Raw genomic sequence first — 26,661 nt, forward strand, 5'->3', positions numbered from 1 at the left:
CTTCCTCTTCCTTCTCTCCTTCCTCTTCCTTCTCTCCTTCCTCTTCCCCTTCTCTTCCCTCTCTTCCTAATTTTAGCTTCTTGGTATGAGTTTATAAATTTCTTATGTTTCTGTATAAAAGTTTAGACATTATTTTAGATGCATGAAGTTCTTAGCAATAAAATTGACTAAAGATTTCCTGGCCTTTAATAAAAGACTATTAGATACTCTCAAATTTATTTTTAACTCAAAATATATACTTCATGTAAGATTTTTTTTTCCTCTGAAATATTGGGATTAATTTTCATTCTTTCTAAATCTTTTATTTTTACAGAAACAGATATGTTTTTTTTAGCCATCAGCATGGTAGGAACTGACTTTTCTATGATTGGACAGCTTTTTCCTCACAGAGCAAGGATAGAAATTAAGGTAAAGTAAACCCAATACATTTGTTGATTGGAAAAGGACCAAAAATTACTAATACTATTTTTTTAACTTTTGTTTAAATCTCAGTTCATCCTTATTCATTACTAGTTTTGAGTACGTGTGTCCTTTTTTTTTTTTTAAATTTTTTTTTCAACGTTTTTTATTTATTTTTGGGACAGAGAGAGACAGAGCATGAACGGGGGAGGGGCAGAGAGAGAGGGAGACACAGAATCGGAAACAGGCTCCAGGCTCCGAGCCATCAGCCCAGAGCCTGACGTGGGGCTCGAACTCACGGACCGCAAGATCGTGACCTGGCTGAAGTCGGACGCTTAACCGACTGCGCCACCCAGGCGCCCCTACGTGTGTCCTTTTATACAGCTCAGAAAGTAATGCAGTATTACTGAGTTCTAATATGAGTACAATCTCCTTACCTTTAGTGTATTATCTATGTCTTGCTCACTTCTAGAATGGATTTTAGGGAGTACCCATAAAACCACTGAATCTAAGATAAAAGAAGCATTATGTAACGAAGAGGGAAGAATAAATGTATCAGAATACGTATTTGGATTAAGGGTAGCTTTTGAACAGAGTGTATTGCTTAATTTCCTAGGAAGGCATGAAGAGAGGCATGCTAAATTAGATAATTCCCATGATCTGATCTAACTGTTGCTTTCTTAGACTACCTTAACTTTGTGGACAGGGCCACTATTAACAAGAGCAGTGATGTAAATTAGTGCTTTACTATGCCTAACAGAGTGAGTAGTATTCTCTGTTTTATTTTTCCCTTTGTGAGAAACTTAGTTACAAGTTTCCTGGGATGGAGTGCATATGAGTGCACACTATGTTGGCCGTCATGCATTTTCAATTAAAAAAATTTTTTTTAATATTTATTTCTGAGACAGATACAGAGCATGAGTGGGGGAGGGGCAGATAGAGAGAGGAAGACAGAATCCGAAGCAGGCTCCAGGCTCTGAGCTGTCAGCACAGAGCCCAACACGGGGCTCGAACTCACAAACCATGAGATCATGACCTGAGCTGCAGTCGTTTGCTCAACTGACTGAGCCACCCTGGCGGCCCTATGCGTTTTCAATATATTGTGAGCTCTTTTTTTATTAAAAAAATTTTTTTTTAATTTTTTATTTTATTTTTGAGAGGGAGAGACACACAGTGAGAGCAGGGGAGGGGCAAGAGAGAGATAGAGACAGAATCTGAAGCAGGCTCCAGGCTCTGAGCTGTCAGCACAGAACATGACATGGGGCTTGAACTCACAGACTACAAGACCATGACCTGAGCCGAAGTCAGACACTCAACCGACTGAGCCACCCAGGCACTCCTATAGTGAGCTCTTTATTCAACCATGGGTTTTTTTTCCTTCATTAATTAAACTATCAGGAAAGACAGATGTTTTGTTCTTGTGCTACCCTAGGCATGGATCCATCACCTGGGGACCATTATATGGTGTAATGGTTATTCTATTTCTGCAAAAGAAGAATTGTTTATATTATCTATGTTCCTTTTCTAATGTTGATCTTTGATATAAGGAGAAGAAAACGTTAAAGTATGTGAAGGCTAGAAATTGTCTAGGGGAGCTCTCTGATCTGAGTAATTAATGATAAATTTGTCACTAAACTATTTCTCCCCAAAATTGTTTAGACTCCTCCCTTAAGTTTAATGTAGTTCTAACAAATCTTTGGGCAAAATTTAGAAAAGTGAAAATTTAGACTAGTGGATTGTATTGGTTTTCAAATATCAAACCAGACTTGTGCTATTCTTTCTGATGTTGGATTTTATTATATTTTCTTGAGAATTTTTTTTTTTTTTTAAGGTCATAGAGAGTGCATGCACGTGAGCCAGGGAGGGGCAGAGAGAGACGTGATCAGGGGATCTGAGGGAGGCTCTGTGCTGACAGCAGCCAGCCTGATGGAGGATTCAGACTAATGAATTTATGAACAATGAGGTCACGATCTGAGCCAAAGCTAGATGCTCAACTGACTGAGTCACCCAGGTGCCCCTCTTGAGGATTTTTTGCATCTTTGTTCATGAGGGATATTTTGAATATTTATTTATTATTGATTTATTTTTGAGAGAGGAGGGGGCAGCGAGAGAGAGGGAGAGAGAGAATCCCAAGCAGGCTCTGCACTGTTAGCACAGAGCTTAATGCGGGGCTGGAACTCATGACTGAAATGATCTGAGCTGAAATCAAGAGTTGGACACTTAACCAACTCAACCAGCCAGCCGCCCTATGAAGGATATTTTACAACTTTCTTTTAATGCCTTTATCATATTTTGGTACCAGGATTATGCTGGTTATAGAAAATGAGTTGGACAGTGTTTTTGTCTTTTTTTTTTTCTTTTATCTGAATGAATTTAAGATTAATACTATTTCTCCTTTAGTGTTCAATAGAATTCAACAGTGAAAACCTTCAGACCTGTAATTTTCTTTGAGGAATGATTTTAAGTTCAGTTTCTTTAATACATATAGGTATATTCAGATACTCAGTTTTTTTCTTGTCGGTTTTGATGCTAAGTTGTTGAATTTATAGGCATGAAGTTTTCATACTGTTCAGTAATCATTTTAATTTTTATAGGATATTTCTCTTTGATAATTGACGTTTTCCTTCTTTTTTTTTCTTTGTCTTGCTAAGGGTATTTTGACTTCCCCAAATCTTTCTAATGAACCAACCTGTAGTTACAAGTTTTTAATTGTGGATTTTCATTTTTTTAACTCTTCAACATTTCCTTCTATTTATTCTGCCTTTAATTATATTCTTCTTAAGATGAAAATTTTGAACATTGACTTTTAGTACTTTTTTTCTAATTAGACATTTAAAGCTATACATTTTCATCTGAGTCCTGCTTCAACTGCATTTCATAAATTTTGATAGGTTGCTTTCAGTGTTTCTCAGTTAAAAATATTTTCTACATGTAGTTCTGTTATTTAGAAGTGTGCTTAATTTCCAAATATTTGGGACATCGATAAATATTTTACTGTTTTGTAATTGTTTTATTCCATTGTGAACATCAAATATATAAGCTGTAAGATTTCAGTCTTTCTGAAATTTAATGAGATTTATTTTAAAAACATGTTATATTCACCTTGGTCAGTATTTCTGGTGCACTTGAAATGAGTGTATACTCTGTTGTTGGATATGTTGTCTAGTTCTAGTAGTTAACGAAGCAAAGAATTGACATCTGCCTTCATGGTCATAGATTCGCCTCTTTCTGTGTTTTTATATTCAGTTTTTGACGTATATTGACTTTCTCGTGTCATTCACTTTTGGGCACAGTAATGGGTACATTCACTTTTAGTGTGCTGCTAAATTGATCATACAGCAATTGTCTTTTCTGATTTATATCACTTAGTATAATGCTTTCAGTGTCCATTCATGATGTTGCAAATGGGAAAATTTCTTCTTTATGGCTGGATAATATTTCTGTATACATATACACACACATATGTACCACATTTTTTCTTTTTTTTTGTGCTTTGCTTTTGTAATTTTTATTTTTAATTTACGTCCAAGTTAGTATATAGTGCAACATTGATTTCAGGGCTAGATTCCTTATTGCCCATTACCCATTTAGACCATCTCCTCTCCCACAATTCTTCCAGTAACTCTCTGTTTGTTCTCCGTATTTAAGAGTCTCTTCTATTTTGTCCCCCTCCCATTTTTATATTATTTTGTTTCCCTTCCCTTATGTTCATCTGTTTTGTATCTTAAAGTCCTCATGTGAGTGGAGTCATATGGTATTTGTCTTTCTCTGACTAATTTTGCTTAGCATAATACCCTCCAGTTCCATCCACATAGTTGTAAATGGCAAGATTACGTTTGTTTTGATTGCCGAGTAATGCTCCGTTGTGTGTGTGTGTGTGTGTATATACATACCACATCTTCTTTATCCATTTATCCGTTGTTGGACATTTGGGCTCTTTCCATACTTTGGCTATTGTTGCTAGCGCTGCTATAAACATTGGGGTGAATGTGTCCCTTCGAAATAGCATACCTGTATCCCTTAGGTAAATATCTAGTAGTGCAGTTGCTGGGTCGTAGTATAGTTCTATTTTTAATTTTTTGAGGACCCTCCATACTGTGATCCAGAGTGGCTGTACCAATTTGCATTCCTGCCAGCAGTGCAAAAGAGATCCTCTTTCTCCGCATCCTCTCCAACATTTGTTGTTGTGTGAGTTGTTAATGTTAGCTATTCTGACAGGTGTGAGGTGGTATCTCATTGTGGTTTTGATCTGTATTTCCCTGATGATGAGTGATGTGGAGCATTTTTGCATGTGTTGGTTAGCTATCTGGGTGTCTTCATTGGAGAAATGTCTATTCATGTCTTTTGCCCATTTCTTCCCGTGACTATTTGTTTTTTGGGTGTTGAGTTTGATAAGTTCTTTATAGATTTTGGATACTGACCCTTTATCTGCTTTGTCGTTTGCAAATATCTTCTCCCATTCCATCAGTTGCCTTTTAGTTTTGCTGATTGTTTCCTTTGCTGTGCAGAAGCTTTTTATTTTGATGGGGTCCCAATAGTTTATTTTTGCTTTTGTTTCTCTTGCCTCTGGAGATGTGGTGAGTAAGAAGTTGCTATGGGGGCGCCTGGGTGGCGCAGTCGGTTAAGCGTCCGACTTCAGCCAGGTCACGATCTCGCGGTCCGTGAGTTCGAGCCCCGCGTCAGGCTCTGGGCTGATGGCCCGGAGCCTGGAGCCTGTTTCCGATTCTGTGTCTCCCTCTCTCTCTGCCCCTCCCCCGTTCATGCTCTGTCTCTCTCTGTCCCAAAAATAAAAAATAAAAAACGTTGAAAAAAAAATTAAAAAAAAAAAAGAAGTTGCTATGGCCGAGGTCAGGAGGTTTTTGCCTGCTTTCTCCTCGAGGATTTTGGTGGCTTCCTGTCTTCCATTTAGGTCTTTCATCCATTTTGAGTTTATTTTTGTGTATGGTGTGGAAAGTGGTCCAGGTTCATTTTTCTGCATATCGCTGTCCAATTTTCCCAGCACCATTTGCTGAAGAGACTGTCTTTATTCCATTGGATATTCTTTACTGCTTGTCAAAGATTACTTGGTCATACATTTGTGGGTTTATTTCTGGATTCTCTATTCTGTTCCATTACTCTGTTTTTGTGCCAGTGCCACATTTTCTTTATTCATTTCTCACTGGACACTTAGATTGTCTTGGCTGCAGTGAACAATGCTGCACTGAACTTGGGGATACATACATCTTTTCAAGATAGTGATTTTGTTTCCTTCAGGTAAATATGCAGAAGTAGAATTGCTAGATCATGTGATAATTTTATTTTTTAATATTTTTGAGCAACATCCATACTGTATTCTATGGTAGCTGCAGTAATTTATCCAGTCTGACACTCTTTTAGTTTAATTTTATTATAGGTTGTATTTCTGAGAGAGACCAATTCATGGTCATTGAATTCTTACGTTGACCCTGATTTAAAAAAAAAAAAAATAAATAAAATGTCTGTTGTACATTTCCATGTAATAATTTAGTTCATTTACCTTTAATGTAATAACTGATATGACTGGGTTCAAGTCTATCACCTCACTATTTTCCGCTTACCCATCTGTTTTTTATTCCTCATTTCCTGCCTTCTTTTGGGTTATTCAGATAAATCTTAGTATTCTTTCTTATTTTCTTTATTGTACCATTTTACTCTTTACACTTCATACTCCATATGTAATAATCTCTTACAAGTATATTCCATCTACCCTTCATCCTTTGTGTAATTATATATTTCACTTTTGCATACTGTAATCCAATTTTACATCAAACTTATTTTAGCTTATAGTCTTTTGTCTTTATTTATTTATTTTATTTTTAATGTTTATTATTTTTGAGACGGGTGGGAGGGGAGTGAGGGAGGTAGACACAGAATCGAAAACAGGCTCAAGGCTCTAAGCTGTCAGCCCCCATTGTCTTGTCTTTAAAGGAAATTGAGTAGAAAAGTAGAAAAAAGAAACTAGCCTTAATATTTAGCCACCATTTTCAATGCTTTTCATTTCTTCGTGTAGGTTTGGATAGGAGATTTACTGTTGAAAAATTCTCTCAGCTTTGATTTATCTGAAAGTCTGTTTCACCTTACTTTTTGTTTTTTTTTTTGTTGGATATGCAAGTGGTTTGATAGGTTTTCCTTTCAGTGTTTTAAAATTGTCATTCTCTTGCCCATTGGCCTCCAGTGTTTTTGATGGTAAGTCAGTCATATTTTTTGTTTTTATTCCCCTGTATGTGATAAATTGTTTTTCTCTATTTTTGAGAGTTTTTAACTCTGGTGTTCAGCAGTAGGGTTATGATTTTCATATGGATAGTTTCTTTTCAATATTTTTTCTACTTTGTCCTTTTCCTCTGGAACTCCACTTATGTCTATTAGCTTGCATAACATTATACTTCAAGTTAAAGCTCTGTTCTTTTTTTTTTCCTAATCTTTTTTTCTCTATATCACTTGGTTAGTTTCCATTACTGTGTTCACAGGTTCACCCTGTCTTCTGCTGTCTTCGGTCTGCAGATATGCCCATTCAGTGAATGTTTCATTTCTCATGTTACATATTTTTCATTTCTTTAATTTCCACGTGGTTATTTTTCTTAGTTTCCTTTCTTCTGAGATTTCCCTGTTGATTCCGTATTTTTCTTTAAATCATTGAACATATTTATAACATGTTTTAACTTTCTTGTTTGTTAATTTCAGCATTTAGATCATGTTGAGATCTGTTTCTGTTGACTATTTTTTTGTGCATCACATTTTCTTGTCTTCTCATGTCTTATGGAGTTTTTTTGTTTTGTTTTGTTTTGTTTTTTAAGTTTATTTGGAGAGAGCACATGTGTGTTAGCGGGAGGGGCAGAGAGAATGGGAGAGAGAGAATATACAGAGCCTGACATGGGGCTTGAACTCCTGAACCATGAGATCATGACCTGGGCCAGAACCAAGAACCAGATGCTTAAGTAGCTGAGCCTCCCAGGCATCCTTTGTGGAGGTTTTTTAAAAGATTTTTTTTTTTTAATGTTTATTTTTGAGAGAGAGCATGTGCGTGAGCGAGAGTAGGGGAGGGGCAGAGAAAGAGGGAGATACGGAATTCAAAGCAGGCTCCAGGCTCCAAGCTGTCAGCATAGAGCCTGATGTGGGGCTCGAACTCACAAACCACGAGATCATGACCCAAGCTGAAGTCGGACGCTTAACTGAACTACCTAGGCGCCCCATGGATTTTTTTTAAACTGAGTACTGGACATTGTGGATGATATGTTTGATAGTGTCTAGATTATGTTTGTTGGTTTCTTTCCTTTAAAGAGTATTAAGTTCTAAAAGGCAGTTAATATTCTCTCAACTCTCCTTGTTATTGTCAAGGCTTGATTTTAGGCTTTATTAAGGCAAATCTAGGCTAATCCTTTTTCTAGGTTTTTTATCTGAACCATAGAAAATCCTTTGAATTAGTTTTCTAAGTTCTCTGAGGACCATCATATTAGTACTATTCGAGATGCACAGAAGAGATGGTATAATTCATTACATATCGTGAGTGCTTTAGGGCATTAGAATTTAATTCTCATGCTAGAGCCCTGAGTGAGAAAGCCTGCTCTAAGACTGTGGTCCTTATCTCGAAGCGGTGGCTTTTCTGGTGTCTAAAGTAAATGTTTGGGTATTAACTAAGTCTTTCCTTTTGTGAGGGCTAGAATTCTGTCAGCTTGCTCTGTTAAGTAACTTCTAGTATCTTTCTTTTCTCGTTCCTGGAGTAGTTGTTTTCTGCTAGGCTTAGGCTATTGGTATGTGGAACCCAGATATAGATCAAGTACCCATGGAATACTTCCACTAAGCTTGTGAGACTCCTTTTTATATAGCTGTCTTCTCTCTACAACCCCTAAATATTCTCTAGCTCTTGAGAGCTCTGCTCTCTTTGGGCTTTATCTCCTCTTCATTGTTTAGGGAATTTAGCCCAGAGAGCCATGGTGATCATGGGTACATCTTAGATGTTTCCATTCTATCCAGAAATGTGAGGTTGTAGTTTTACTCTTGCTGTTGTCCATTGTTTGCAAACAGTTGATTGATTTATTTTGTTCAGTAGTAAAGTTATTTTTGGTGTGGTTGGATGTGTTGAGTAAGCCTGTAACCAGTTACTTCATCAGAGTCAGTGGTGGAAATTATGGGATTTATTTTACAATCATGGAATTTAGTTGGCAGTAGTTCCTGCCTATAAATTCAAGGAATAATATCAATACATTCTTTACAAATGTTTTAAATTGTTCTCAATTATGTTCCTCATTAGGTAAAATATGGTATAGTATTGTTTTAGAATTGAATAATGCCTAAAGCTTATTGGCATTTCTCTTAGGATGTTCAATTTAGTGGTTATATAGCCTCTCATTTTTATGGAGGTAACTTTTGAGGAGATGTTTAAAGAATAATAGGATCTTTATGGGAGAAAGATAATGATCCTTGAAAACTTAAGTGTTATTTACTTGGGAATGAGTTTTATGAAGAAAATAAAGACTGAAAAAAAAGGATAAGCTGTAGATGAAAAGATGTTGAAGGCCTATGAAGTTTTTAAAATATGGGCAAGGCTCACCTAAAGAGTTTAAAGATGCGTGTGCCCTTGAATGATAAACAGTAAGGAAAGCAAGATAGAGCTTTAAATAAAGTCAGGTCAGTGGTTAGGTTCTTTCAGAGGGAAGAAGGGGGCCATGAAGCACTTCTTTGTTTTGTGATTTTCTCTATTTTTTCTCAATAAAAAGTTTGATTTTTGTATTTTCAATAAAAGCTTTTAGACTGATCTATAAAAGGGAGAGATTGGTGATTATGCCCTCTCCCAGGATGTAATTGCATGATTAGATAATCTTACAAACAAGCTTATACCCTCACACTTCCTAATGACCTTAGTTAGGATGGATTGAACCTTAAACTTTAACCATCTCCATCTTAATGGAGGTAATCTGGAGTGCGACAGGGAATGATGATCTCTGATGCTCAGAAAAGCATGAAGAAATGTGCCTTAATATAAAGAAGTCTCTCTCTTTTTTTTTTTAAACGTTTGTTTAATTTTGAGAGAGCGTGCACACACATGTAAGCGAGGGAGGGGCAGAGAGAGAAGGGGACAGAGAACCAAATGGGTCCTGTGCTGATGGCAGAGAGCCCAATGCGGGGCTTGAAGTCCCTAACCCTGAGATCATGACCTGAGCCAATGTTGGATGCTTAACCGACTAAGCCACCCAGGTGCCCCAATATGAAGAAGATTCTAAAGATAAACTTGGCCTGACTCAAAAATTTGTTTTCTCACAGTCTCTCTTCTGTGCCATAAAAAACATGAGAATAGTAATATAAGATGTTTAACTTGATATGAATATATTAGTTTTTAAAGAGTTAATATTAGTTAGCTTAATTGACTACAGTTTGATTTGTTACCAAGCTAGTTAACTTAACTTTTTTCTATCCTCTGTAACTCTAGCTTCCATTGCTGATTTATGCTGTTGATTATAAAGAGGTTCAGGGAGCTCAGTGTAGATCATCATCTCTTTTTAAAAAGCTGAAGGTTTAAGTAGCTTGCCTGTTGGCAAAGATGTTATGTACAAGAGAATCATTTGTTATAAGAATTTTTTTAATTTTTGTTTTAGAGAGAGAGTGTACAAGCAGGGGGGAGGGGCAGAGGAAGAGAGACAGAGAGAGAGAGAGAGAGAGAGAGAGAGAGAGACAGAGACAGGCAGACAGAGAATCCCAAGCAGGCTCCATGCTTCGTGTGAAGCCTGACTCAGGACTTGAGCCCATGACCCTGGGATCATGACCAGAGCCGAAATCAAGAGGCAGACACTCAACCAACTGAGCCACCCAGGCACCCCAGAAGTTTTATTTTAATGCTTATTTTTTAACTGTAATCTTCACTTTTTTAATAGGATAAAATTACTATAGGTTTTTGTTTTCTTCTGTTAACAGAATAAATTTAAACGTGAAGAGAAAACAAATGGATGGAGAATAGACAAAGCCTTCCGTAAGTATTAAGACCTCTTTTATGACATATCACTTGGAGATCTTAAAAAAGGACCAGTTTGGTTCCGGTGTGTTTTAGATTTGTGTTTTCTCTTTATTGTCATAAGAAGAATGAGACTGGACATTTTTCTCTTGAGCAGTGCAGGTCTGGCAGCTGATAACAGATCTATAGACAAGGGATTAGTAAAACATTAAGAAGCAAGTAAGCAGAGTTCTGAGTTCCAGAAGTTACAGAGGGACTGAAGACACCTTTTCTAAGTGTTTTTTTGTTCTGAGTCAACTCTATTCAAGAAGGAATTGTTTCTGGAAGAACTAACAGTATAGATGATTCCTTCCAGCGGCCAGTCATTCATTCAGTTAATAATAGTAAACATCTGAGAGCTGTTTAATGTTCTAGGCATTGAGGATATAATGGTGAACAGAGCAAATGAGAAGTCTGCTTTTAGAGCCTTAAGTCTAATTAGATGTGGAAAAGGATAAAGTCAGTAGTCATGGTTAATTGCAGATAGTGATTAGTTTCTAAGAAGAAAAAAGAGAGTGAAGAGTGGATATGTAGAATTGGTAGTCAGGGAAGTTTTATCTGAAAAGGTGGCGTTTGAATTTATACCTGAAGGGATGATACCTATTTTTTAGCTTTTAAGTAATTGCTTTACTGCAGTTAACATTTTTTCTCTTTGAGTCCAGAGAAGAATATCAAGGGATCTGTACAAAAAAAGCAAAATTAAATGTATTGTTTAAAATAGTACCTGTAGAGGCACCTAGCTAGCTCAAACAGAACAGCATGCAATTTTTGATATTGGGATCAAGCCCCACGTTGAGTGTAGAGATTACTAAAAAAAAAAATAACAAACAAGAGTTAAAAAAAAAATAAAAATAAACCTATATTCCTTGTCTGGAAGATAATTATCAATGTTTCATGATAAATGTATTCACTGTCCTTTTGCTGTAGTGCTAATCTTAGGAAAAAACCTAAAAAGGGGATTGATGTCATATAGCACGTGTGTTTTACCTTACAAGGAGACCCTGAGATGAGTGGAGTGTACTCACAATGTTGTATTGGGTCTTTAGGGATAGCACTTCCAAAAATAGCTCCTGGAAGATCTGGAGTATTTTAGTCTTAAACTTCTCTCTATTTTGGAGAGGTGGTCATGAAACTGTTCATTATGTTCAGTGCATTATAATCAGAAGAGAATTCATAAATCCATAAAGTCTTCATGGGGTATGGAACCATTGTTAAGACCATTTTAATGGATTATTTTATTTTACTGAAAAAGTTTTTAATGTTTATTCTTGAGAGAGGGAGAGAGGTGCAGAGTGCAAGTCGGGAGGAGCAGAGAGAGAGAGGGAGACACAGAATCCCAAGCAGGCTCCACACTGTCAGGACAGAGCCTGACACGGGGCTCGAACCCACAAACTGAGAGATCCTGACCTGAGCCGAAGTCAGATGCTTAACCGACTCACCACCTAGGTGCCCCTGTAATACACAATTTTATTATTGGCTGATTTGGGTGCTTTGTAGTGGAAAATTACAAAAAATTAAACTGCAATTTTTTTTAGAATTTATATTTTCAATTTTTCTGAGAATTTTTTTTAAGTTCATTTTTTTATTTTGAAAGAGAGCGTGATCAGGGGAGAGGTGAAGAGAGGTGGCAGGGGAGGATGGTGGAGTAGAGAATCCCAGCAGGCTCTGCACTGTTAGTGTGGAGCCCATTGTGGGGCTCGAACTTATAAACCTTGAGGTCATGACCTGAGCTGAAATCAAGAGTTGGGCACTTAACCAACTGAGCCACTTAGGCGCCCCATTTTAGTTTTTTAAAATTTAATTTAATGTATTATTATTATTTTGATGTTTATTTTTGATAGAGACAGAACACAAGTAGGGGAGGGGCAGAGAGAGGGAGACACAGAATCCAAAGCAGGCTCCAGGCTCCGAGCTGTCGGCACAGAGCCCGATGTGGGGCTCAAACCCACAAACTGCGAGATCATGACCTGAGCCGAAGTCGGACGCTTAACCGACTGAGCCACCCAGGTGCCCCCATGGCTCTTTCTGATGTAATGATATTGATGGGTATTTAGTGAGAATGGTCCTGATCAATATTCACTTGCTTCCCTGTTTGCTGATATTTGGAAGATTAAATAGTGAAAGGGTTGTGATGAAGAGAGGACATGAGGTAGAGAGGCTTTGAGGAGTTAGTCATCTGGTCTTTTCTCAAAGTTGATTTGTAATGTACGTACGGTGCAATTTATAGTTTGAGTTTTGACATAGGGTATACTTGTGCAACCACCACCCAAAACAAGGTATGGAATGTTTTCATCGAACAGAAAGGCCCCTGTGTCCTTTTGTAGTCAGTCTCCACAGCTATCCTGATGCAGGGCAACTGCTATTTTCATTTGAATCACCATAGATTAGTTTTGCTTGTTCTAGAACTTCTTACTCATGGAATCATACAGCATGTGCTCTCTTATGTCTGGCTTCTTTCAGTCAACATTTTGAGATTTACCTATAATATTGCTTATATCAGTACATAGTTGTTTTTTTGTTTTTTAAACTGATGTAACTTGTTCCTATTTATTGCTCAGTTTTCTTTTGTGAGTCTCTTCTACAGTGACTAGAGTTGGTTATCCATTCTCCTAATAAGCCCATTTGCTTTTGATGTATGGTACTTAACTTGAAAATTCTTTTTCTTTTTTTAAAATATAAACTTGTGGGTTCTTTTTCTCTTTTTTTTAAACAGAGGAAAAGCGCCCTTTTGACTTCGATTTTTTTGCTCATTTGCTTCAGAAAGTTCTTGCTGAAGAAGAGAAAAGAAAACAAAAATCTGTTAAAAATCAGAGTTCAAAGGAGAAGAAATCTTCTAAACCACGGAAAAATGTAAAAGGTATTTTAAAAGGAAGCATAGGTTCTATTATTTAATAGTGATACACTTGGAATATTGTCCCTCGAGTCTTTGAGCATTCCTCTGTAGTTCAGGTAGTTGAGATCATCAGGGCCTCCGTTTGGGGAGACTTGATTTTTCTTCAGTCTCCCCGTTATCTGGCCTAAAATAGCACTTCCTTTTAAATTTAATAATTTGCATGGCTGGGCTATTTGACATCTTTCTTGCTTCTAGAGTGTTGTTGTAGCTAATAAAAGAGCACTGGAATTTGGGGGTGTAATGTTTGGTTACTTATTATCATTTTCCTTTGTAAAACAAAGCTGACACAAAGTTCTAATGTTTAAAAAATGGGACTCTGATACTTTTGCTTGTGACTGAATTGCATTGTTTGAGCACAGTTTATTTCTGAGGGTTAGTGTTGATTGGTGCTAGGTAGAAACTTGTATATATGTAGGCATTTCTATTTTTAGGCAAATATTTTCTTGATTATTTGAATTCTGATCTAGGAGGATAATGTTTAGTTACATCAAGTACTTTAAAGAATCGTGGAACTATGGGGAAGTTTATATGTTAGGTTGTTCACATCCCAGACCCTTTCCACATGTTTTAGTCACTTGGAAACAGCCCTGGAGATCTTGTTAACTCTCCCTATGGTCTCACAGTTTAAGTATTGACAGATGTAGGACTCAAACCTAGGGCTGTGAGAGCCTGCTTTGGGGGTCTGCAAGACTAATGCGAGGTTGGATTATTTGCTAGGAGACTCAAAAGATGCAGTGTATGGTTTTACACCAGCTGAGATTTCTTACAGTGAAAGGCTATGGAACAGAATTAGCAAAGGGAGAAGATACATGGCTCAAAGTCTAGGAAAATCCAGGTACAAGCTTACAAGAGTCCTCTCTCCTAGAGTCCCACAGGAAGTGCTTCATTTCTGTAGCAACAAGTTATGATGAGATAGATAAAAAGTTGTCTGCCAGCTTTCTTGTTAGAAACTGAGGGTCCAAGGTTTTTATTGGAAGCTAGCAATGTAGACACCCTCTGCCTGGCACATATCAGAATTTGGAACTCCCAAAATGAAAGCAGTTGTTCAGCATAAATCATATTGTTGGTACAGACATTTTAGGCACACCGAGCCACTTTTGTCAGGCTGGTGTGAATTCTCCCCAAACCTATGTTTCCAGACACAGCCTAAGGGTCAACATTTTAATCAGGCCTTTCAAGGGATGGCTGTGAGGCCTGCCTGCTGCATTAATTGTCTTCTGCACAGAGCAGTCCAGCATTTCTTTTCTTGGAGCATGATGTCTCTATCTTTTTAAAAATAGTGTTGGTAAGGGGCGCCTGGGTGGCTCAGTCGGTTAAGCATCCGACTTCGGCTCAGGTCACGATCTCGCGGTCCGTGAGTTCGAGCCCTGCATCAGGCTCTGGGCTGATGGCTCAGAGCCTGGAGCCTGCTTCCGATTCTGTGTCTCCCTCTCTCTCTGCCCCTCCTCCATTCATGCTCTGTCTCTCTCTGTCTCAAAAATAAATAAAAAACATTAAAAAAAATTAAAAAAAAGTGTTGGTAACTATAAAATTATTACATTTTTTAGTGTTTTTTTTTTTTTTTTTTTACTTTTATGGCCCTGGGAAATTAAAATAGATATATTAACATGATTATTATGTTATAGGTCATATCATAAATAACACGTTGTGTTTTATTTAATGTGAGAACTTTTTATAGTTTTTTTATAACAAGTCTCAGAATTTAAAAATTGCTGATTATTATTCTGATAGGAAATCCAGTGTTCTCAGTTGTAAATTCTTGTTTTGACTTTTTTTTTTTTAACAAATTAAATGATGTTAATTTTATTATTTTTTAAGATTAGGGTTTTTTTTGTTTTTAAGACTATTTTTAGAGATGTCTTAATCAACAGTTGTTGTGAAGTTTGCTTTTGGTTGATGTCTCCATGGTGATTTCTCATTTCTTTTTTTAAATTTTACATATTTTTATCTTTTGATGCAATTGACTATTAATATGTCTTCATTAGAAGGGTATTTTAAAAATTGTTTAAAATTGTTTAAAATATTGTTTAAAAATATTTTTTTTTTGTTTTTTTTTTTTTGAGAGAGAGAGAGAGAGAGAATCTTAAGCAGGGTCCCTGTTCAGCGGTGAGGCCGAAGCAGGGCTTGATCCCACAACCCGGGATCATGACCTGAGCTGAAATCAAGAGTTGTATACTTACCCAACCAAGCTACCCAGATGCCCCTAAAAATATTTGTTAGAAAGGGTTGTTCATTGAAAAACAAATAATACAGAAAATGGCGAATTCTCTTTCCTACCCTGCCTTCAAATCAAATTGTCCAGATTTTCTAGGGATAACTGTTAGTAAACACTTCTATTGAAGTATATGTGTGTCTTAGAGGATATGTAATTGTTTTTGCTTAATAAAAATGAGATCATAATCTATATGTTCTCTGCAACTTGAGTTTTTTGTACAAAAATACCTTTTGAAATCTTTTACATTACTACTTACAAGCCTACCTCATTATTATTTGTTCTGTGGATTTTTATACCATAAACGTGTTACAGCTTCTTTAGTCCCAATTGGGTATTTTAGGTTGTCTTCAAAGTTTTGCCCAGATATCCCTGAGTATTTATCTTCTTCATCTTTAAGATTTTTTTCTGTAGGTTATTTATATGTTTATAACAGTATCTTTTATTTTCAAAGCAAAAAAAGTTGCCAGTGAAGGAGGAAATGATGATCCAGATGAGTCTCTGAGCAGCAAAATTTCAGATACAGAACAGTCTCAAAAGGATGCTCAAACGGGTGAAGAAGAACAACAGTCTCAGACTTTATCAGAACAGGATTCAGAACAGATTGCATTAGAAACAGACCTAAATCAAAAGAAAAGAAGAAGAAAGAATCAGGATGAAACTGCTAAACAGGAAGTAAAGAATCTTTCAGGAAATGCCACTGTTCAGTTAGATCATTCTAAAGGAGAAAAATACATAAGTAAGTTTCTTACATGTATTGATAGTCCCTATATAACTTGAGAAGAGATGTACTGTCATGATGTATGTAATTTAAATACTTCTGAGTAGCAGCAGTTAATAACGCTTAAATTCTACAAACTGCCCAGGAAATTTGGGCTGATCTATAAAACACAGTTAAAATTTATACAGTTGTGAGTTGACTAAATTTTCATAAGTGTTCTAAAATTAAGATCTCTGCCTTGGATATTGGAAATTGTGGAATGGATTAATGATTTGTAGGAATAGACTGTTTTATGTAAATTCCTGTGTGCTTTAAAAAGTGGATGTTTTCGTTTTTTAGAATAACATGCATTTTGTATTCATAGATAACAGTCAGTCTTTAAGGCCTGAGATGAATGAAGATGAAGGCAATAAGGAACAGAAGCTTTCTTGCATACAAAATATAGATGACGTTGTGGATTTATCCTCCAGTGAAAAAATTGAGAAAAGAACTGATCCTATCCTTTTATCGAGGTATTCTCTATACCTTTACTGACTTTGTCTACATCTTCTGTTAGTTACTGAATGGGGAGTGTGACATTTCCAGCTGTAATTATGAATTTGCCTATTGTTCTTCTGAGTTCTATTTGTTTTCATGACTTTTGAAGCTCTCTTATTAGGTGTGTACATATCTAGGATTGTTGTATCTTCTTGGTGAAATTACCCTTTATCATTTGTGGATATCATTCTGATACTGCTCTTTGTTCTGAAGCTTAACTTTGCTACAGCTGGCTTTCGGTTAGTGTTTGCATGGGCTTATTTTTTATAAAGATTTTCTCTTTATTTTTGGTTTTTAGCAGTTTGAATATGTATATCCTGCTGAGTTTGTTTTTTTAAAATATGGTAAAAAGCATGTGAGATGTGCTGTCCTAACAAGTTGATAATTTCTTTTTAGTGTCATTCATTTTTGAGAGAGAAAGAGTGTGAGTGGGGGAGGGGCAGAGAGGGAGACAGGGAATCCGAAGCAGGCATTAATCAGGCTCTGAGCTGTCAGCACAGAACCTGACACAGGGCTGGAACCCACAGACTGTGAGATCATGACCTGAGTCAAAGTCAGACGCTTAAGTGACTAAGCCACCCAGGTGCCCTGGTCCTAACAAGTTTTTAAATTGCGTAGTAGAGTATTATAAACTATTAATTAGCAAGGTGTTGTATATAAGATTTCTAGACCTTTTCATCTTGTATGACAGATACATTCTATAAATTGAGTAACAACTCTGCTTCCATTTTAACCCCAGTCCCTGGCTGCCATCCTTCTACTTTCTGTTTCTGTGAGTTTGGTTTGTTTAGATACATCATATAAGTGGAATCATACAGTATTTGTCTTTCTGCGACGGGCATATTTCACCTTGCATAATGTTTCGAAGTTTCACCTGTGTTGCAGCATGTGACACTATTTCCTTCTTTCTTTGTGGCCAAATAATATTCCATTGTACGTATATATCACATTTTCCTGTTTCACTTCTCTCTCCAAGACCATTTAGATTGTCTCCATCTCTTGGCTATTTTATTATTTTCTTAATAAGTTATATTGCTTTTGTTTATGTTTTTTTGAGAGAGAGAAAGCATGCACATGTACAGGGGAGGTCCAGAGGGAGGAGAGAATCTTAAGCAGGCTCCACCCTCAGTGTGTAGCCTAACACAAGGCTCAGTCTCATGACCATGAGATCATGACCTGAGTGGAAATCAGGAGTTGGACACTTAACCCACTGAGCCACCCAGGAGCCCCTCTGTGCTATTTGATTTGATATGATTTTTTATTAAAAAAATTTTTTTTTTAATGTTTATTCTTTTTGAGAGACAGAGACAGAGCATGAGTGGGGAGGGGGCAGAGAGAGGGAGACACAGAATCCGAAACAGGCTCCAGACTCTGAGCTGTCAGCACAGAGCTCGACGTGGGGCTCGAACTCACAAACTGCGAGATCCTGACCTGAGCCGAAGTCAGATGTTCAACCAACTGAACCACCCAGGCGCGCCCCTCTTTGCTATTTTAAATAGTGCTATGATAAATTTGGGAATGCATATGTCTCTTTGAACTTCTGTTTTAATTTTTTCTAGATGTATACCCAGAAGAGGGATTGCTGAATCATAGGATAGTTCTATTTAAAAATTTTTTTTAAGATTTTATTTTCTTTAAAATAGTGTTTACCCCCAATGTGGGGCTCAAACTCACAACCAGGAGATCAAGAATCACATGCTCTACTGACTGAGCTAGCCAGGTGGCCCTGTATGTTTAATTTTTTTGAGGAGCCTTAACACTGTTGTTCATAGTGGCTGTGCTATTTTACATTCCCGCCAGCAGTACACAAACATACCAGTTTTCTGTAAACTGGTTTTCCTTACCAACACTTGTTATTTTGTGTTTTCTTTATTTGTGTTTGATAATGGTTATTCAGACATTTGAGGTGATACCTCATTGTGGGTTTGATTTGCATTTCCATGATTAGTGATGTTGAAGATATTTACATATACCTGTTGGCCTTTTGTATGGCTTTGAAAAAATTCTATTCAGTCCTTTTTCATATTTTTTAACTAGGTTATTTTCTTTGAATTATAGGGATTTAATGTTTTTTTTTTAATGTTGTTTATTTTGAGAGAGCGAGTGTGTGTTCTTGTGCGCGCATAAGCTGGAGAGGAGGAGAGAGAGAGAGAGAGAGAGAGAGAGAGAGAGAGAGAGAGAGAATCCCAAGCAGTCTCCACGCTGTCAGTGTGGAGCCTGATGTGGGGCTATATCTCATGATGGTGAGATCATGACCCAAGTGGAAATCAAGAGTCAAATGCTCAACTGACTGAGCCACCCAGGCACTCCTAGGCATTCCTTTTATATTTTGGGTATTAAACTAACAGATAAATGGTTTGCAAATATTTTCTCCCATTCCACAGGTTGTCTTTTGACTTAGTTGATGATTTCCTTTGTTGTGCTCAAGGTATTTAGTTTCCTGTTGTTTCACTTGTCTGTCTGTGGTAGTTTGTTCATACGATTCGGAAGGTTAATACTTTGTTTGAAGCTGAGTCATGGCTCTTGGGTCCTTAATTTTCTAGGTGACAGACATCTAAATTATGGTTTCTGAGACACAACTTAATTTCATAAACTACACACAAAAAATACTGATGCCTTTTAGAGGACAAACAACCCTGTAATGACTGTTAAGATCCTAACTGGTTTTGTAAAACAGTGAGCTGATTCTAAAATTATTATATACACAAGATTGAACGGTCATGAGTGGTAAAGACAATTTGAAAAACAACAGTTCTGGAGAGGAAATATATTAAAACTTTAAAGCTAGAATAGTTACCCTGATGATGAGTGATGTTGAGCATCTTTTCATGTGTCTGTTGGCCACCTGGATGTCTTCTTTGGAAAAGTATCTATTCATGTCTTCCATACATTTCTTCACTGGGTTGTTTTTCGGATAAGCTTGGTAAGTTCTTTATACATTTTGGATACTAACCCTTTATCTGATAGGTCATTTGTACATATCTTCTCCCATTCTGTTGGTTGCCTTTTAGTTTTGTTGATAGTTTCCTTTGCAGTGCAGAAACTTTTTATCTTGATGAGGTCCCAATAGTTCATTTTTGCTTTATTTCCCTTGCCTTTGGAGACATGTTGAGCAAGAAATGGCTGCATCTGAGGTCAAAGATGTTGTTGCCCATTTTCTCCTGTAGGGTTTTGATGGTTTCCTGTCTCACATTTTAGCTCTTTTATCCATTTTGAGTTTATTTTTTTGTATGGTTTAAGAAAGTGGTCTAGTTTCATTCTTCTGCATGTTGCTGTCCAGTTCTCCCACCACCATTTGCTAAAGAGAGTGTCTTTTTACATTTGGATACTTTTTCCTGATTGATGAAAAGATTGTCGACATCACTCATCATTAGGGAAATACAAATCAAAACCACATTGAGATACCACCTCACACCAGTCAGAGTGGCTAAAATTAACAACTCAGGAAACACTAGATGTTGGCGAGGGTGTGGAGAAACGGGAACCCTCTTGCACTGTTGGTGAGAATGCAAACTGATGCAGCCTTTCTGGAAAACAGTGTGGAGGTTCCTCAAAAAATTAAAAATAGAACTACCCTACAACCCAGCAATAGTACTACTACGAATTTATCCAAAGGGTATAGGAGTGCTGATCCATAGGGACACCTGTACCCTAATGTTTATCAGAGCGCTCTCAACGATAGCCAAATTATGCAAAGAGGCCAAATGTCTATCACCTAATGAATGGATAAAGAAGATGTGGTTTATATATACAATGGAATACTACTTGGCAATGAAAAAGAATGAAATCCTGCCATTTGCAATCTTATGGCTGGAACTGGAGGGTATTATGCTAAGTGAAATTAGTCACTCAGAGAAAAGACAGATTCCATGTTTTCCCTCACGTGTGGAACTTGAGAAACTTCACAGAAGACCATGGGGGAAGGGAAGGGGAAAAAAATAGTTACAAACAGAGGGGGAGGGAGGCAAACCATTAGAGACTCTTAAATACACAGAACAAACTGAGGGTGGATGGGGGAGAGGTGAGGGAGAGAGGCAAATGGGTGATGGGCATTGAGGAGGGCACTTGTTGGGATGAGCGCTGGGTGTTGTATGTAATTGATGAATCACGGGAATCTATCCCCAAAACCAAGAGCACATTGTATACACTGTATGTTAGCCAACTTGACAATAAATTATGTCAAAAAAATAATAAAGCTAGAATAATTAAAACAGTGTGTTACTGGCACAGGGACAAATGTACTCAGCAGAACTGAATGTAGTAGAGCTTGGGAAAAAAGATTTAGTAATCTGGTACATGGAAGAGGTAACATTAGAAATAAGTGGGTGGAAAAAAGAAATTAGTGGGTGAAGAGTGAATGAACTATATTATATTCATTAGATGGTGCTTGGGTGTAAAAAAGATAATGTCCTTATTTCACCTTTGCTAACTTTCTGATAGATTAAAGGGTACATAAAACAAATCTTTAAAACTTTTAGAAGAAGGTGTCGGAAAATATCTTTGTGATATCAAGGATTTCTTAAGATATAAAAAGCAAAACTTTAAAAGGTAAAATTGATAAATTTGACTGCAGTAAACTTAACTTTTTTTGACAAAGGTTTCATAAAGAAAGTGAAAGGCAAGCTGCTGTCGGGGAGGTTTTATGTATGTCTAACCAGAAAGGAATATATAAAGAGGTTTTGCTGATCAGTTGGGAAAAGACAAACACCCAGTAGAAAAAATGAGGGAAAAAATATCTGGCTAAATGCTTTATGTGTTGAAACTGGTTAGTACATGGCTATCATTTATGTTGTTACTTGAAATATTTCATAATACGGTAGTCCTCTCTTTGCATAATGCAGTGTTAACTGCAACTTATGCGTATTGGAGCTATGTCCTCGGATTACAGAACTTTTGGTTAGCAGGATACCATGCAAAGCAGAGCCTAAGTGTATAAAATTTTAACGAGAGAAAATTCCTCAATTTTACTATGATTTTACATACAGATTTGATTTGTCAACCCCATGTATGTAATTAAAACTTTTTAATTTTGTGACTTCTCAAGTGGTTTCCCAGGCCTGTTAATTTGCGGTTACTACTTTCTCTGAAGGTAGAGTTTTTAACAACATGGTACAAGAAGGATCATAGAAAAGCCGAAATATTTATATTGATAGTTCCAAACTATGAAGTATCATTTTCTAAAGTGGATTTATGTATTAAAAAAAATCTTTTAAGTAGCTATTATAAGACATGTATTACTAAAAATTTCTTTTCCCCTGATGTGTTTTCATTTTGCTTAGTGGTCAACAAGATGCCACGCCATTAGCAGCTGAGACTTCAGAATCAAGCCCTTCAGATTTGCCTTTATCAGAAGTTGAAATTAGCACACCAAGTGAGGTTAATAATGCTGAAAGTAGTTGTACAGAAGAAAGCAATGTTGACCTAAAAAATAAATCATTGTAAGTATTTTACGTGGTAAGATTTTAAAATTTAGTTTCAAAATTTCATGCGTTCTTATTTAAGAAATTATAATGTTGTTTTCTTTAAGGATTAGAAAGGGACTGTAGACCATTTAATATATAATTGTACCATGGTCTAAGTGTGACATCAAGGCTTATCACTTTATGTTTCATTACAGAAAGATTCTCTTTTTTTTTTAATTTATTTTTTATTTTGGATGTTTTTTATTTCTGAGAGAGAGAGAGTGAGTGAGGAAGGGGCAGAGAGAAGGAGATAGAGGATTCTAACCTGGCTTTGTGCTTACAGCAGTGAGCCCAAGGTGGGGCTCAAACTCACAAACTGAGATCATGACCTGAGCAGAAGTTGGACACTTAAATGACTGAGCCAATTAAACTTAACTTGGAACCCTACTCTTTGGTGTATTTCTTTAATTAGAGAAAGAGAGCATGAACGTGTGAGGGGCAGAGAATGAATCCCAGCCAGGCTCTGCTCTGTTAGCACAGAACCTGATGCAGGGCTTGATTTCATGAACTCTGAGATCATGACCCCAGCTGAAATCAAGAGTTGGACACTTAAATGACTGAGCAACCCAGGCACCCCTCTTTGTTTTGTTTTGTTTTAAGGTTTATTTACTTTGGACAGAGAGAGAGAGAGCACAGAGCCTGTCAATGACCTCAGTCTCATGACTGTGAGATCAGTATCCGAATGGAATCAGGAGTCGGGTGCTTAACCTACTAAGCCAGCCAGGCACCCCAGAAAGATTGTCTTTCATATCTGATGTATAGTTATGAGGAGCTTTATGCAAAGTGGTGACTTATGATGAAATTCTAAAATAATTTGAAAAGGCTAAACATTTGCTGTGATATACTACTTTTACTTGGTTTGAGTCATTTTCAAAGCAGTAGATTTTTGATATTGATGCCTCTAAGGATATTATATTTCCTTGTATGAAAATAGTGACTAATATCTTCACTAAAAATGGAATAAAAGCACCAAAAGAATCTCCTTTTGAAGAGAGGTATCTTAAAAATTCAGACTTCCTTTTTGTGTTCTTCTAACCCTTCACATAGGCTTAAAAGCTATTTAGTTTATGAATTCTTATTTTCGGTAAAGCACAGTCACACTGAGAATTAAACTTTTTTTAAATAAAAATTTAGTCTTTGAAATAGGCAAACTATTCTTTCTATGTCTGTTTTTTATTTATTTTGAGAGAGAGAAGGAGAGTGCTTGCAGGGGAGGAGCAGAGAGAGAGGAGAGAGAGAATCCTAAGCAGGCTCCATGCTCAGCGCAGAACCTGATGTGGGACTCCATCCCACAAACCATGAGATCATGACCTGAGTCAAAATCAAGAATCAGATGCTTAACTCACTGAGCCACCCAGGTCCCCTCTTCATTAGTTTTGAATGGCTGTGTAGTGTTTTGGTGTATAGATGAATTATAGTTTATATTATCAGAGCCCAGCTGATGGCTATATGGGTTGTTTTTTCAAATAACACCACAATGGTTAGGGGCACTGACCCCTGAGCAGTTGAAAATCCATGTATAACTTTGACTCCCCAAAACTTAACTACTGATAGTCTACCGTTGCCTGGAAGCATGATAACATAAACGGTTGACCACACATATTTTGTGCATTATATGTATCGTATACTGTATTCTTACAGTTTAAGGTAAGCTAGAGAAACAAAATGCTTTAAGAAAATCATAAGGACGAGGAGCACCCCTTGATTTCAGCTCAGGTCATGATCTCACCATTCGTGAGTTTGAGCCCCCTGTTGGATTCCATGCTCACAGTGTGGAGCTTGCTTGGGATTCTCTCTCTCTCTCCTTCTCTCTGCCCCTCTTCTGCTTGTGCTCCTACTCTCTCAATAAAATAAATAAACTTTAACGTGGTGCCTGGGTGAGTCAGTTGGTTGGGCATCTGACTTCAGCTCAGGTCAAGATCTCGCTGTTGACGAGTTTGGACCCTGAGTCGGGCTCCACACTGACAGCTCAGATTCTGTGTCTCCCCCTCTCTCTGCCCCTCCCCTGCTTGGGCTCTGTCTCTTCCTCACTCAAAAATAAACACCAAAAAAAAATTTTTTTTTTCAAATCATAAGGATGAGAAAATACATTTATTGTACTGTACTATATTTATTGAGTAAAATCTGTGTATATGTGGACTTGTACAGCTTAAACTTGTGTTGAAAGGTCAGTTGTATGTTTTCGTAGGGTGAATTGCTCAAAATGGATTCGCTTATTCTAATGTGTATGTGTCTGTGTATATACATGTACACACTTAGGATTTTGAGAGATACTTCCAAAATATTCTCTGTAGGAGTTAGACTAGTTTATATTCCCACCAACATTGTAAGAAATGTCTCCTTTTTCAGAAAATGGTGTTAAACTTGGGTTTTTGATGGTAATTTTGATATTATAAAATATCTTAGTATAGTATCTCCCCCCCACTCTTCCTTTTTTTGGCAGGGGTATGTAATTTGATTTCATTGTTTTTATTGAGTTTTTTATTTTAAAGTTTCCTAACCTAAGGAAAAGTCAAAAGAAGTAAACAATGAACGTGTATTTATAATTCCCCTTAGATTCTCTGATTCTTAATGTTAATTTGTGCTTGCTTGCACATGCATGCACACTCTACCTCCCCTCACCTTTAATTTGTAGTTTTCTTAAAACCTATTTTTATTTTTTCTTTTTTAAAACTTTATATAGTTTGTCCATTTTTTAATTTTAATTTTTTATTTTTTAAATATTTATTTTGGGGGGAGCACAAGTGGAGGAGGGGCAGTGGGAGTATCACGGAGGATCCAAAGAGGGCTCTGCGCTGACCAACGAGCCCTATGTGGGGCTGGAACTCATGAACCGTGAGATCGTGACCTGGGCTGAAGTCAGACACTCAGCCTACTGAGCCACTCAGGTGTCCCTGTCCGTTTTTAATAAGTTATTGATGATACTGCTTTGTGGGAGTTCGTTATATTTTAGGGAGATTAGTCTTATTGTATGATTTGTAAAACATGCTTTCTCGGTTGGTAGTTTGACTTTTGACTTAGCCATGTTTTGGCTATGTAGAAATTTTTTGACTTTTATGTTGTCAAATTTCTCAAATTTTTTTTTCTTTTGTAGCTCCTGAATTTTTAGTTAAATTTTATAAAGGCTTACCCCACCTCACGGTTATAAAGAATTCATCCGTGTTTTCTGTATGACTTTATTTAATTCTGATCCATTTGGAATATATTATGAGTACAGTGCAAGGAGTGGAGCTAATTTTATTTTAGTCCCCAGTGTTAGTTTTGCCATCACCATTACTTTGATATTATTTCTTCTTCTTCTTTTTGTTTTTTTTTTGAGAGAGACTAGGCTCAAGTGAGTGAGGGTCAGAGAGAGAGAGGGAGTGAGAGAATCCCATGAGGGGCAGAGAGAGAGGGAGAGAGAAGCAAGGCTCACCCGATGTGGGGTTGAACTCAAAAATTGTGAGATCATGATTGGAACCCAAGTGAGAGGCTTATCTGACCGAGACACCCAGGTGCCCCACTTTGATATTATTTCTGACAATATGTTATTCTGTATTTCATCTTCACTATTTTGAAAAGCTACCTTTATTATATTCTATCAAGTGTTTTGGAGTCACTTCTCAATTTTCTTTTGTGTTTCATTTATCTGTTTATTTACATGTCAGTACCAGTGTTTTAATTATTGATGCTATAGAGTTTGTTTTTAACATCTGGTAGAATATGTTAGTTACCTCCTCATTGCTCTTCTTTTTCAGTCTTCTTTGCTACTCTTATTGTAAGTTAGTTTAAAGGTCTTCTTTTTTGGCTCTGAGTGGATTTTTAAAGAATTTTTCAGAATTTTATTTGACTGGGCCTGCACGTTGGTATAATTTAAATAATGTTCATTTTTTTTAAACATAAAAACTACATTTTTTAGGGAAACTGATCAATCAGGAAGTGTTAAACTGATGGCAAGAAGACAACTGCAGAGACCTAAACCCAATTTGTCAAGGGCAGTTGGGAAGAAATCTGTTCTTTCACAAGGTAAAACAGATGGAGAGAGCAAGAGTTTACATGCTGAAACTTCAGTGGAAAAGGTATGGAATAAGAGACTTCGTGGAAATTAAAATTGTGAAAATTCTCCCAGACTGGGAAAAAATTTGTTTTGGTTTATAATGACACAGTAATGTGACTGATACTAGAACGAAGTTACAAAGACTTACACATTAATATTCAATGTGTCTTCCTAGTCTCCTATTAATGCATTTTCTTTAGAAGCTAGGGCATATCATTTTCAAACATCCTCAGTAGTGACAAATCTGTTTTTTGTTTACATAAGATTTTTATTCAAAATATTTTTTAAACAGTTCTATATAAAATTATATCCACAACCCTTTCTCCACAGACATATTCCTGTCTTTCACATACTTTGTCTCTTTTATATATATAAACATTTCTGTAGTTTATTTTTTTAAG

The 26,661-nt window shown here is 36.7% G+C and overlaps 1 protein-coding gene across 1 annotated transcript in view; it reads left to right on the forward strand.

Moving 5' to 3' along the window:
* The window catches only part of BDP1 (B double prime 1, subunit of RNA polymerase III transcription initiation factor IIIB), an 89,290-nt gene that overhangs the window by 10,150 nt on the left and 52,479 nt on the right, over positions 1-26,661 (forward strand). Inside the window, exons 7-13 of the mRNA XM_049649605.1 lie at positions 314-408; positions 10,324-10,378; positions 13,113-13,256; positions 15,959-16,243; positions 16,590-16,737; positions 22,042-22,200; positions 26,123-26,282. Of these exons, the coding sequence (XP_049505562.1) occupies positions 314-408; positions 10,324-10,378; positions 13,113-13,256; positions 15,959-16,243; positions 16,590-16,737; positions 22,042-22,200; positions 26,123-26,282 (1,046 nt within the window). The remainder of the gene's footprint in view (positions 1-313; positions 409-10,323; positions 10,379-13,112; positions 13,257-15,958; positions 16,244-16,589; positions 16,738-22,041; positions 22,201-26,122; positions 26,283-26,661) is intronic.

This window comes from Panthera uncia (assembly GCF_023721935.1).
Source record: "Panthera uncia isolate 11264 chromosome A1 unlocalized genomic scaffold, Puncia_PCG_1.0 HiC_scaffold_17, whole genome shotgun sequence".
NCBI classification, from domain to species: Eukaryota; Metazoa; Chordata; class Mammalia; order Carnivora; family Felidae; genus Panthera; species Panthera uncia.